This window comes from Cebus imitator, unplaced genomic scaffold (assembly GCF_001604975.1).
Source record: "Cebus imitator isolate Cc_AM_T3 unplaced genomic scaffold, Cebus_imitator-1.0 Scaffold313, whole genome shotgun sequence".
Classification (NCBI taxonomy): domain Eukaryota; kingdom Metazoa; phylum Chordata; class Mammalia; order Primates; family Cebidae; genus Cebus; species Cebus imitator.
This window is the reverse complement of record NW_016107628.1, coordinates 436450-450934: the sequence shown is the minus strand read 5'-3', so window position 1 is coordinate 450934 and position 14485 is coordinate 436450. Positions and strand designations below refer to the sequence as shown.

The 14485-nt window shown below is 39.7% G+C and overlaps 1 protein-coding gene across 2 annotated transcripts in view; it reads right to left on the bottom strand.

Moving 5' to 3' along the window:
• COPA (COPI coat complex subunit alpha) overlaps positions 1 to 14485 on the bottom strand; it is a 52714-nt gene that overhangs the window by 11183 nt on the left and 27046 nt on the right. The window contains exons 9-17 of one of the 2 annotated variants that reach the window (XM_017503609.1): positions 13550 to 13685; positions 12947 to 13029; positions 11258 to 11408; positions 10240 to 10306; positions 9090 to 9165; positions 7196 to 7278; positions 6386 to 6525; positions 5737 to 5822; positions 5482 to 5647 (exon numbers count right to left, since the gene is read on the bottom strand). In XM_017503609.1, the coding sequence (XP_017359098.1) occupies positions 5482 to 5647; positions 5737 to 5822; positions 6386 to 6525; positions 7196 to 7278; positions 9090 to 9165; positions 10240 to 10306; positions 11258 to 11408; positions 12947 to 13029; positions 13550 to 13685 (988 nt within the window). The remainder of the gene's footprint in view (positions 1 to 5481; positions 5648 to 5736; positions 5823 to 6385; positions 6526 to 7195; positions 7279 to 9089; positions 9166 to 10239; positions 10307 to 11257; positions 11409 to 12946; positions 13030 to 13549; positions 13686 to 14485) is intronic. The other variant, XM_017503610.1, reaches the window with a different exon arrangement.

Here is a 14485-nt window from a genome sequence, read left to right as displayed (position 1 = left end):
CTACTTGGGAGGCTTAGGCAGGAGAATCACTTGAGCCTGGGAAGCGGAGGTTGCAGTGAGTCAATATTGCACCACTGCATTCCAGCCTGGGTAACAGAGTGAGACTCCAACTCAAAAAATAAAAATTAAAAAATAGAAGGATCAAACCCCTAAAAATTAAAATTTGCCAAAGTTGACTAAGAAAGAAATAGGAAACATCTATGGTCCTATAATAGCTTAAGAAACTGAATCAGATTTTTTAAATCCTCCCATAGAGAAAGTCCTATGTCCATATGACTTCAAGGGCAAATTCTAACCAACACTTAAGGAAGAATTAATTTCCATCTTATGCAAACTCATTGAGAGAAGAGAAAAAGATACATTATTTTGCTTGCTTTATGAAATTCATACAACCTTGATACTAAAACCTAACAAGGACAGAAAAAAAAAGGGGAAAATTATAGGTACTCTCACTTATAAATATGTGAAAATCATAAGCAAAATATTAGCAACCTAAAACTTGCAATATTAAAAAGCATAAAAATATCAAGACCAAGTTAGGTTTATACCAAGAATATAACGTTGATTTAAGATTTATAAAAAATCGGCCGGGCACAGTGGCTCAAGCCTGTAATCCCAGCACTTTGGGAGGCTGAGGCAGGCAGATCACCTGAAGTCAAGAGTTAGGGACCAATCTGACCAACATGGCAAAATCCCATCTCTACTAAAAATTTAAAAAATTAGCAAGGTATAGTGGCTTACACCTGTAATCCCACCTACTTGGGAGACTGAGGCACAAGAATTGCTTGAACCTGGGAGGCGGAGGTTGCAGTGAGCTGAGATCATGCCACTACACTCCAGCCTGGAGTGAGACTCTGTCTCAAAAAAAAAAAAAAAAAATTGAATTCACTACATTAATCAATGAAAGGAGAAAAATTGTATGACTACCTCAATGCAGGTTGAGCATCCCAAACTGGAAATCTGAAATGCTCCAAAATCCAAAACTGAGCACCAAAATGACACTCAAAGGAATTGCCCGTCAGAACAGTTTGCATTTCAGATTTTTGGATGTGGATGTTCAATCAGTAATGCAAATATTTCAAAATTAGAAAAAAAATCAGAAATATAAAATACTTCTAGTTTCTAGCATGTCAGGTAAGGGATACTCAACCTGTATATGCAGAAAAGGTATTTAATAAAATTCAACATTTGGGCCATGGTTGTAATCCCAGTACTCTGGTAGGCCAAGGCAGGCTGACTACTTGAGCCCAGGAGTTTGAGACCAGCCTGGGAAACATGGCGAAACCCCACTACTACAAAACATACAAAAATTAGCTGGGCATGGTTACACACGCCTGTAGTTCCAGCTGCTTGGGAGGCTGAGTTGGAAGGATAGCTTGAGCCCAGGAGGCAGATGTTGCAGGAAGCCAAGATTGTGCCACTATACAATGGACAACAGAGTGAAACTCTCTCCCAAAAATAAATAAATTAAATTAATAAATAGAAATAAATAAATTAATTAAATTCAACATCCATTCAAGATAAAAAACCTCTTAGCAAAAAGAAATGCAAAATTTCTTCATAGAGAAGGGATATCCATTAAAAAAATCTACTGCAAGCTTACATAATTCTAACACACTGAAAGTTTACCCTTTAAATTAGGAATAAGACAAGAATATTTGCTGTCATCATGTTAATTCAACATTGCTGGAGATCCTAGTCAGTGCAGTAAGACAAGAAAAATATAGTAATATATAAGCACTTGCAAAAAGAAACTAAATTGTCATTACCCACAGATACTATGATTTCTGTAAAGGAAATACAAGTAAGTCCTAGAATTAATAAAAGTCTAGCAAGATTCCTTAAAATAAAATCAATTTTAAATTGATTTTGTTTTTAAATTGAATTGTTTCTAAATATCAACAAATTAGAAAATTAAAATTTTAAATGGATATTATTTATCTACAAACAGAATTTTAAAACCGTCAAGTGTCTAATAAATCTAACCAAAGAAATGCAAGATCTCTATAGAGAAAACTATAAAACTTTACTGAAGGATATTTCAGAAAACCTAAACAAATAAAGAGCTGCTATACCAAGTTCACAGATTAGGAAATTGAACACTGTAAGGACTGCAAAGATGGCAGTTATCCCCCAAAGTGATGTACAGATTCAATGCAATTCCAAATGAAATCACAAACATTTTTGTGTGGAATTTCACAAGTTAATTAAAAAAACTTATGTGAAGGGCCAGGCAATGTGGCTGACACCTATAATCCCAGCACTTTGGGAGGCCAACGTGGGAGGACTGATTGAGGTCAGGAGTTTGAGACCAGCCTGGCCTATATGGTGAAACCCAGTCTTCACTCAAAATACAAAAATTAGCTGGGTGTGGTGGCAAGCAATACCAGCTACTCAAGAGGGTTAGGCAGGAGAATCACTTGAACCTGGGAGGCAGAGGTTGCAATGAGCCAAGATTATGACACTGCACTCCAGCCTGGGCAACAGAGCGAGACTCCATTGCAAAACAAAAAACAGTAACAACAAATTTATGTGAAAAGGCAAAATTTACTTGAAAATACCCTAATAACTTTAAAAAAATAAACAAAATGGGAAAAATCAGAGGAAGTGTTTTACCAGATGTGAAGCTTTATCATAAAGCTGCATTATTTAAGACAGTGTGGAATTAGAGTAGACAAACAGACCATAGATCCTTGCATTTTTGAAAACATGATTCATGTATGACAAAGATGAGACTGCAGAACAATGGAGAAAGAGTGGTCTTTTCAATAATGCTGCTGGGCAACTGAGTGTCCTTATGAAAAAGTGGGATTGAGCTTCCTATACCTCACACCATAGGTAACAATCAACATTAGGTAGATTATAGACCTAGATATAAAAAGCAAAGTTACAATGTTTTTACAAGAGAATACAGAAGAATGGCTTTATGATTTGGGAGTCAATATTTTTAATATAGGAAGAAACCTAATATCCATAAAAGATAAAGATTCATAAACTCAGCTACATTAAAATTATGATTGTTCATTAAAGGATACTATAAAGAAAATCAGAAGACATGCTACAAAAGAGATGTTGATATTTGCAACATGTAGCCCTGACAAAGGACTGACAATCCAAATGTATAAAGAAATCATACAAATTGGCTGGACTCGGTCGCTCATGCCTGTAATCCTAGCACTTTGGGACGCCATGTCGGGCGGATCACGAGGTTAGGAAATCAAGACCATCTTGGCCAACCTGGTGAAACCCCATCTCTACTAAAATACAAAAAAATAAGCTGGGCGTGGTGGCGCACAGCCACCACGTAGGTAGGGGATTCCCACGTGATTCCCACGAGGTAGGGGAATCACTTGAACCCAGGAGGCAGAGATTGCAGTGAGCCGAGACTGCGCCACTGCACTCCAGCCTGGCAATGGAGCAAGACTCTGTCTCAAAAAAAAAAAAAAAAAGAAAAGAAATCATGCTAATTAAGAAAAAAGAAAAACAATATAAGATAAAGATTTGACTAGAACTCACATAAGAGGAAATCTTAATGGATGGCCAGATGACAAGGTGCTCAATCTCATTAGGAAACAGAAAACAGCAAAACAAAAGTACAAGGAGATCCCATTACAGATGGATAAAAATAAGTCTCACCAAATCAAGTGTTGGTAAGGAAGACAAGAAAGGAAAGTTTTTTTTTCTTTCTTTTTTTTTTTTTTTTTTTTTTTTTTTTTTTTTTTTTTGAGACGGAGTTTCGCTCTTGTTACCCAGGCTGGAGTGCAATGGTTTTTGTTTTTTTTTTTTTGAGACGGAGTTTCGCTCTTGTTACCCAGGCTGGAGTGCAATGGCGCGATCTCGGCTCACCGCAACCTCCGTTCAGGCAATTCTCCTGCCTCAGCCTCCTGAGTAGCTGGGATTACAGGCACGCGCCACCATGCCCAGCTGATTTTTTGTATTTTTAGTAGAGATGGGGTTTCACCGTGTTGACCAGGATGGTCTCGATCTCTTGACCTCGTGATCCACCCGCCTCGGCCTCCCAAGGTGCTGGGATTACAGGCTTGAGCCACCGCGCCCGGCCTGAGATGGGGTTTTGCTCTGGTTGCCCAGGTTGGAGTGCAAGGGTGTGATCTCAGCTCACCACAACCTCTGCCTCCCGGGTTCAGGTGCTTCTCCTGCCTCAGCCTCCCAAGTAGCTGGGATTACAGGCATAAGCCAACACACCCAGCTAATTTTTTGTATTTTTAGTAGAGATGGGGTTTCTCCATGTTGGTCAGCTTGGCCTTGAACTCCTGACCACAGGTGATCCACCCGCCTTGGCTTCCCAAAGTGCTGGGATTACAGGCGTGAGCCACCACACCCAGCCCGAAAGGAAATTTTTATAGCAAACTGGTGGGCATGCAACTTGGTACAACCGCTTTGAAAAGCAGTTTTACGGCCAGGCACAGTGGCTCATGCCTGTAAATCCCAGCACTTTGGGAGGCCAAGGCAGGCAGATCACAAGGTCTGGAGTTTGAGACCAGCCTGACCAACGTGGTGAAACCCCGTCTCTACTAAAAATACAAAAATTAGCTGGGCGTGGTGGCGCAGGCCTGTAATATCAGTTACTCTGGAGGCTGAGGCAGGAGAATTGCTTGAACATGGGAGGCAGAGGTTGCAGTGAGCTGAGATTGCTCCACTGCGCTCCAGCCTGGGCAACAGAGAGAGACTAAGCTCAAAAAAAAAAAAAAAAAAAACAGTTTCACATTGCCTAATAAATGTGAAGATATGCATACTCTATGGCCTAGCAATTCTATTCTGGGTATATATTATACACTCTAGAGAAATGTATGTACATGTACACCAGAAAACATGTAAAAGAATGTTTAAGAGCATTGTTCATACTAGCCAAAAACTAGAATTTACTCAAATATTCTTTAAAAGAGAACTGACAAACTGTGATATAATCATATAATTATACAAAAATGAAAATAAATGAAATGTAAGATGGATGAATCTTACAAACAAAATATTGAGCAAAATATGAAATAATATATTCAGTATCATTTCATTTATATGAAGGCAAAACCAGGCAAAACTAAATCATATTAAGAAACACAGGGCAGTAAAATTACAAAGAAAAGCAAGGAAGAAATTATTGTAAAAACTAGAATGTCATTTTTGGTGGAAACAGGGAGAGTTGTGATCAATAAGGACCACATGGCAAAGGGCTTCTGGGGTACCAGACTGTTCTATTTCTTGACTTGGGTGGTAGTTATGCTGATGTTTGCTACATAACTTATTTGTTATTCTATACATTTTTTTAATGTAATTGTCTACATTTGTTTTAGATTTCTCAATTTTAAAAAAGTCAAAAACAGAATGTTCTGATGCCCCTAGCACATATATGCCAGGTAAGGCTTTTCCATAAAGTTTATGAAGAACTTCAGTTATATCTCAAGATACGACAGTGATTTCAGGAAGCAGCCTTCTCCCATTCTGTATCCCAAATAATTCACTTACCCAGTGGTGACAGCATATTTGATGTGGTTGCTTGTGGTATAGATAAACACCCCACTCTCATCCCAGGCCCCACTCTTGACACGAATGTTCTCATGAATGTTACATAAAGCATCCAGTTTTCGGTTACAGATCACAATGGCTGTAAGAGGCAAAGGGCATGAGTGTTCTGTTGGATAGGGTAAGTGCCGTAGACTGGCAGGGATGGGGGTAGGAGGGACTGGTCTCTAAATCAGGGTGGATATAATTAAGACTCACCATGTTTGGCTAGTAGCGCTACATGTGACATGTCTGCTGACCAGATAACATATTTCACTTTAGAAATCTTCACAGATGCCAGAGTCCTGAGATAGAGAGAGATGTGCAAACGTGAACGGATCTACTTCCCTTGCCTTAAGCTATGATCTACATCAGTTGCACCCTCTACTTAATGGAAACCCCAATTTCTTAATGTAATACTAATTACATAAAATACTTAACGTAATTCCTACATAGAAACTCAGTGACTTAAACATTCTGGCTGACATTGTGCACTTTTCCCTTCCTCAACCCCTGGTCCCTCATTTCCTTGTATTATTAGGGAATCTGTGTATGTCTATTTCACCACTGGACTGTAAGCTCCTTTATGTTATTATAATCTGTCTCTTTCTCATCCTAAGCCCTGAGAACACTCTTAGTTCAGGTAAGTGCTGGAAAAACAGATAAATAACCAAGATTCTTGCTGTAATGCTACAGTGGACAGGCATGGAGAATGATCACAGAAGGGAAAAAGTTACTAGAAAGAGTCTTGAAGCACACGAAGTAGCCAAGCCACAAGACAAACTCACTTGGGGAAAAAGGTTCCCACTAAAGCTGTCCACTCTCCCCATCTACATGGCTGTCTGCTTAGGGGCACCTGATATGTTACCGCTTCTGCTGTACATCAAAGAGCGTGATAGAGTCCGCATCTCGAAGCAGGAGGTTGCCTGTGCCAGCATAGAAGATCTCATCACAGTTGGGTACCTGTACCTTTTTGGTGATCTCATTCTTCAGATTCTTGATCAGAAGCTGCAATAAGTATTAAAGATAGGGTTAAGAGAATAAGTCTGTATAGATGATGATGGCAACTGATGAAGTCTCTCAACAATTTTTCCTTAGCGTCAATAAACTAAATATTTTTTGTCCTGTCCATGTCAATGACCACTGCAGACAGACCACTTCAATCAAGATCTTCTCTAAGGGCCTTAATACATCTTTTTTTCTCCTCCAACTGAAACATCCTGAGAAGTCCAACTAAAGTCTGAATTCCTCAATCACCAGAGAGAGAAAACAATGCTTCTGGGGCTTACATTTTGTTAAATGTTTTCTTCAGAGTGCTTTACCTTGTGCTGGACCTACTACATTTCAAGTAACAATGGAGGTAGCAGAACAAGGAAGGAGATCTCTTCATCCAGCCCACTCACTTCAGATTTGATGCATTCTGGGCTCCTGTAGTCAAGAGTGACTTTAGCTTGGTTCTTAAACCCAGAGCCACAGCGATCATCAACACAATCAAATCAGTTTTAATCCCTTTCCCCCAAGACGGCTCAGTGTAGGGCTAGAGACAAAAGTATAGCCAACGCACGAGAATCATGGCTGCCCAGGGGAGAGCAGAAAAAACAATGGTCTTTATTCTGCAATACACAGGCCATTGCCACCACACTCCTCAAATTAGTTTCTGCTTTTAGTCTTAACTCACCGAATGCATCCGATCTAGGACAGCAAATCGATTTCGAGCGACCCAAACGGCTGTCAGGCCTGAGGATCGTTTCCCTTCAGGGGCTGAGAAGAACAAAACCAAAGGATGGAAGCATGTGGTGAGTCACTGGCAGGTGACATAGTCGGATGCCATGGAGCTGCCAGTCTTGCTGGATGCCATCTTGGCTTTGCCAGTTGAGCTGCTTCCTAACGAATTCAGCCATAACCTGGGGCTATTGTTGAGTGACTTTTCCCCACCAGTCTCCTCCAAACACCAACTACCACCTCTGCCAAGGCTCTTTTCTCTAGGCCAAGTGGCTGCATTTCAGCCAACATCATGTACTGGCAGAAGGGCCGCCCATCTTGGGAGACAGCACACTCCATCAAGCTAACGAGCAGGGCATCCCTGGCCAAGCTGCGGCAAAGCGAGCCTGTGTCATAGGACCCCCTCCCCAGGATGCAGCTGCTCAGCTGCTTTTAACATGCAAATGTAGACTTCCTAGTAGGGCAGGGTGGGGCAGAGCACTCCCAACTCAATCTTGACGAGAGCTTGGTGCTGGGCAGTATTTAGAACCAAGCTGTTGCTCTGTAAATGTCAATTGACCATTCTTATCACCCTGAAGAGAGTTACAAAATGTTCCTCAGTTTAGTGACTTATTAGAATTTTGAAATGGACACTCCATTCTCTGGGAAACTTGTAGAAGGATAAATAGAAGGGTGTATCAAAATACTCATTTACGTATGACACCAGCAGAAAACTGGACAGAACATACTGGCCAGTCTTGCCCCTGGCATCTGGAATGGTAGGCAATTTACAAAACTAATTATTATCACAGCCAACACTCCCATTTTCCAGGGGCCAGGAAACTGCAATATTCAAGCCTGTCTCTGTTGCCCACCTCTCTCAAAAAATGAAGTACAGAAAATAAAAGTGGTAATAAAACAAAATATTTTAAATTATATTAATTGTAAACATAGATGGGGAAAAAAAGCAAAGGGCTGAGTTGAGAGGTACCAAATCATAAGATTTAGTCAGAAATGGCTTAACGGACTTACAAGGGAGAATTTGACTTATAAATACCAAATACAAATATATTTTCTTTCTCTCACTATTAACACATTTAAAAGAGAGGATATCGATTAGCAACAATGATGACCCAGAGGCACCCGCAAAAGAAACAGAGCTAGCAAATTATTTCTCAGGAATCTGCTGATGGCATCTAAAATATGAAAGTATGCCAGTAAGAGTAGGGATCTGCAGAATAAATCTTTGACCTGGTACTAGCCATAAACCCGCTGGAGGAAGTGCACTGAAAGGCACCTAGACAATAGTCAAATCCATTCTGAGAATGTTTTGTCAGCAAGTTCTAGTCACAAGGACATCAACAAGGGATGGTGGTGATGGAAGAGGTAGGCAGCAGTCTCAGCTGGATCCTGGGATCCCAGGTGGGGTGTGGGGCTGTTAGCAGCCTCATCTTTTTGACATGCAAAAGGAAGCGGATCGAATCTGGATGTGGATGGGGGAGTATAAATCCCTAGTCCCTGGGTGAGACATTTTAAGATTGGAACCACATTTTTAAATAAATGAAACTACCAGGGTGAAAGTCATATCAACTGACAATAAACTAGGATAACATGCTGTGCTGAAAGAGAAAATGGAGAGTTTCTAATAACCAAATTATAAAATATATATATCTAGCTGGGGTAATAAAATGGAGGAGGAACATGAATATTTCACACCATGGTCGCCTCTGATGCAATTGTCAGCAGCACCTGCCAACAGACATGAGTGATGTGGCCATGGCTTGGGGATGGAATGTGAAAACTTGAAGAGGAGAGATGATGTGGGTGAAGAGAGCTGGAAGCAGAGTGGGGTAGACAAAAAGAATACCTACCATCAGGATTCTGGGAGTCAGCATCCTTAGGGATGGTGTACAGGTCATAGGTACTATTCTCTAAATTGCTGGCTCTCTGTAGAGGAAAAGGGGAAATTAAAATGTTAGTGAGAAGCACCCAAGACACCAGTTTTCCAGTTTACTCTTACAGAGAAAACAGATCCAATGCACAGACAGCAATCTGAAACCATACTTTTCTTACTCTTCACCCAGAGGACATTTATTTGACTGTTTCTACATCTAAGAATTATAGGGCTCTTTGCCAAACAACTAGGCACTGATGTCACTTTATTTTCTTTTTCTTCCAAAGATGCAGATATTATTTGAATGAAAGTAAGAATTGCTCTCTAATCCACAAATTAACAGACTAGGACCCTGATATTCTGGTGCCCCACCCTGAGTACTCATCAACTGAGTACTCAACTGCTGGAAAGAAAAACAAAGACATCAAAGAAAAGACACTATAGAAATACAGCTATTTATTGGAAAAAGAGGAAAAAGAAAAACAAAAGAAAACTATCAGAATATAAACTGCTAAGTATTAAAGAAGAACAGATTAGATAATATAGTTATATAAGGAAAAACATATAACTTCATTCCTTTTAACTTGGCCACCAGGGTACTAAAATTAGAATGTCATTTCCTTTTTTTTTTTTTTTTTTTTTTTATATTCTGTTACAAGAAACAGAGAGGACTCTTTGATGATTCAGAAGCCAAACCCACTGACACAAACTCCCTCTCAAAATCATAGTTCTTCTATTTTCACTCAGAGGAAGGGATCTTTCCATAGGATATAAAGAGTCTAAACATTCTCTCAAACTATTTCTAGTGATCTGGGTCATTCATCCTGATGCTCCATTAAGTTCAGCTTCATGAAAGATAGGCGGTTCACAAATGCTCAATATGTTTATGACAATTGAAACCTATCTGATTTGAGTCTCTAAGTGATCACTGTGTCAGCTCTCACAAAATGACCATTAAATAGTTTCTAAGAAGCCATTAAAGATTCCCTAAGGGCATAAGAAAGAAACCTATGTTCTCAGGACATCACCACTGCCCTACCAGAAGAGCGGGGGAAAAAAAAAAAAAAAAAAAGAAAGAAACCTATGGAAAATGAGGAGAACCTAGGAGGACTCCACAGGTTACTTACGGTACAAAGCAGGACTGCATTTTCTGCTGGATTGTATGACATATTGAATACTGGAAACTTCGAACCACTAGAGATATATATAGAAAAAGGAGAAAACAGGGAAGAGGCGTTAATAGTAGAAGGAAGAAAGGAATCACCCCCACACCTTCTTATCCAATCTTTATATTACATACTCATCACTTTTATAATCAGGAATAAAAATGAATAAATACTGTATTCTCTTCCTTTCTTTAAGGCTTGGGAACTTCCCTAGCTCAGCTTTGAACAGTTTTTAAAAGTAAGCCATAGTAGTTTTAAAAAGTAAGCAACAGAAGGTAGAATTAGCACTCACTGTAGTCAGTGGGACTGGGTCTGCTTGGATACAAATTCCTACACATAATTACAGTGGACACCACACAGTAACATGATGTGATTTGTCTCTGGCTGGTTTCTCCTGTCTCTTGGAGTGCTCACATAAACCCATTTACTCTTTTATTGTAGTGATGCTAGAGGGTGGTTATCAAAACCTCATGCCAAAGTTTGCCCCCATGAATGTTTCAGCATGCTGATGCAGCTGGCTTTTCAAAAGGACAGTTCCTTTTGCCAGGCATCCCAGAGGTTATCATATCTTCAGAATTAAGAGTTTTCAGGGACATATACTCTGATTCAGAGCTGTGTGCTTTTTGCTGGAAAGCGATGGGGAGTTAAAGAAAAGAAATGCCAAATAAAGGCAAAACGTTCTGTTACCATTTTGGGCCATTCTCTATCAAGAAACTTCCTCTGGTTTGCAAGAGACCTAGCAAAGTGTGGCAGAATAATTTCCCATCCACAAGGTCACTAGCATTCTCAACAAGGGAATTATCATTCTATTCATGACCACTTCCTTGCCTACCTCTCTCATTGGGTTTAAACTGAGCAGGCTCATCTAATGGGGATTCCATCTATGACAGAATATGAAATTTAAAAATCTCATTTAAAAGAAGGGTGTATCAGGGTGACAGATAAGAGGGTTTGGAAGAAAGAAACAAGTCTGATTTACCTCCGCAACTGCATCACTGCAACATCTTTGGAGCTGTTGAAATCCAGCTGACGTAAGAATCGGTCCTTGACATAGTGTAGCATATTGCCATGAACAGCATAGGCTGGCCGTTCCCGTTCCAGCTTAAACACAATCATACCACCATCATGGCCTAGGGGTCAGGTAGAATAGAAGAAAGAATAAGCTATAGGCAAGAAAAAAACCTGGAAATTAGAGATACATAAGGATGAGGATTATATCTGTATGCTATTAATAAAAACAAAGACAAGACACCTGAATGCACTCCTTATTTGCCTAAATTCTCACAATTCTTGGAAGCTTTATTTAAATAATTCTCTGTGAATCCTTTCCTAATACTAGTCACACTGACCTTTTCTGTGTCCCCTAATGCTTTGCACAAACCTCCATTTTCGTACTTACCATCCTGCACTGTAACCATTTAGGTCTATTACCCACATTATAACATAAATTCCCTGAAAGCAGAAATTATAATTTCCATCTTTCCCCAGCCTCTAGCATGTAAAAGGAGTATAAATAGTATTTGCTGAAAAATGAATGTTAGTTTAAAAACCCTTTATGATTTTTTAAAAATGTTTAGCTCTTTCCCTACTAGCATCATCATCCCTTAGAGAATCCTTTCCACCCTTGTCCTTCTCCTGTCTGCTCTCCAAATATAAACCAGATTATGTCACTTTCCTGCCCCAAACCTTCCAATGGCTTTCCATTTATTCAGAGTAAAATCTTAAGTTCTAACCATGGCGCAGAAGACAATACAAAATCTGGCTGACGTCACCAATTACTTAGTCCCTTACTCACTGTGCTCCAACTGGCCTCTCTGATGTCCCTTAGCATGTGATGGTGACATGCTAAGCACCTCTCACATCATAGTCCTTGCATTTGCTGTTCCCATTGCCTCACACCCTTTCACTTTTCTGAACACCCAACATAAAGCAGCAGTCCCCACACTCATCCATCTCTATCTCTCTTACTCTTTTTTTTTCCATGAGGCATTTTATTTGTAAATATATGTATTACATCCCTAGAAAAAGAATCCCAGGATTTTCGCTCTTGTGTTTTTGTCTTGCTTCTTCATGGTCCATGATGCCAGCTGAGGTCGTCAGTACAATGAAACCAAATTGGCAGGATGGAAGCAGTTTATTCTGCCATTTTTCTAGATCTTTGAGTTGCACATCAAATCTCGGGCTGATCACTCCACACTTGTTTAGACTGCCTGTGAGGTTCACAACAATTTTCCCAGCTCTGTGATCATCCGTGATTTCAAATCCGCCAATGTAACCACGCTTCATCATCACAGTGAGAAACCGGATGATGAATCTGGAGCATGGTCTAATAAGCACCTGGCGTTTGCCTCTCTTTTCAGCATTGTTGATGCTCTTGAGAGCATTGGCCAGGACATTCGTGAGCACCATTGCGGCGGCGCAGAAAGATGGCAGAAAGCACTCCCTTACTCTTAATTTTTCTTTGAAGCATTTTTTACCACATATCATTTTATATACACATAAAATGGAGGGGAAAAAAGGAGAAATGCTTCAACTCAATGGCTCTGAGAGTCCTTCTTCTTGTCATCCTACTATACATTTACTAGAGACAAAGCTAACAGAGAATCACTTTCAAATCTTACAAACTTTGAATTAAAGCAAATAAAGAAAGAGAGAAAATGGCCCTTACCTGCTGCAAAGAGGTTAAGGTTAGGATGAGCAGCTAGGACCCAGAAACGATCATGGTCTCTGCGGAAAGTCTGAACCCCAGTCCTAGAAAAGGCACACAAAAAGAAAAATATCAATTTCCTAGGAATCTTTAGCCCATCCTACACAAGAATATTAAATGGTAAGCTAGCAAGCTGATTAAAGTTTCAATCGGGGAGCATAAACAGCGTATCCTAAGGAACAGTAGTCATGATAAATTCTACCAAGGAACAAAAAGAAGAGACTTCAAAGCTGACCATATTATTAGGCTATATCAATTTCCCCAGCATAATTTTATGGCTTTCATTCTGCATTTCTTACTTCTCTAGCTACAGAATTGGGGAAAGGGAGCAGAAGAAAACATGTTTAAATTTAGAGGCAAAAAATAATACACATGGAGATTTCTATTGATAGAAAATTTGTAAATGCTGACTGATCTCTAGGTCTCTTCAAATTATTTTCTTAATGTATGATTTGATTTGTCTACATGCCGAAGATGATGAGAGACATAAAGAAGTATTCCAATCTAATTTTAAAAGAGACAGTAAGAGAAAGTTCACACAACATTGATGACTACTGTACCTACCGCTTAGACATATCCCAGACTCGAATACTCTTGTCCTCAGAATTGCTGAGGATCAACTCTTGGCGAGGGTGGAAGACAGCACAAGATACATTGTTGTAATGGCCCCGGCAGGTATCAACCTCCCATGCCTTTGATTCTGAAGGACAAAAAGAATTAGATAATCACAATTCCCTACTACTATAACTTTGGGATTTGGAGATACAACATCCTCTTAATTAAGAATTAAGTACTATTACAAAAAGCTAAATTAGCAACTTCTTTCTTCTAATATGGCAATCTTCTTCATTTAAGTCTCTTAATCTTTACATGTCTTGGTTCTTTCATTCTGACCTTCTTATTGATTATAACACCTCTTCACTTGGCCAGGTATTGTGGTTCATGCCTGTAATCCCAGTTCTTTGGGAGGCTAAGGCAGCAGGATCACTTGAGTCTAGAAGTTCGAGATCAGCTTGGGCAACATGATAAAACCCCATCTCTACAAAAAAATACAAGAATTAGCTGGGTGTGGTAACGCACGTTTGTAGTCCCAGCTACTCAGGAGGCTGAGGGGGAGGATTGCACCAGCCCAGGAGGTGAAGACTGCAGTGAGCTGTAATTGTGCCACTGAATTCCAGGCTGGGCAACAGAGCAAGACCCTGCCTCAAAAAAATCAAACAACTCTTTTTCATCATTCTCCATTCCTTTATCCTGTTTTACTTGTCCTGATAACAGCTGTCCTAATTGCCCTTTTAATTTTTGTTATTTTTTTCTTTTTTTCAGGGACCTGTCACTTCAGGAGTTGCCATTTTAGAACAAATATGAGCTCCTTAGGACAGGGGCCTTATCTGTTTTAGTCACCACTATACCTTCAGAGTCTTGAACAAAGTCCAATAAAAAGGAGGTCCTCAATAAATATTTGTCAAATGAATGGATGAATTTTTTTTTTTTTTTTTTTTT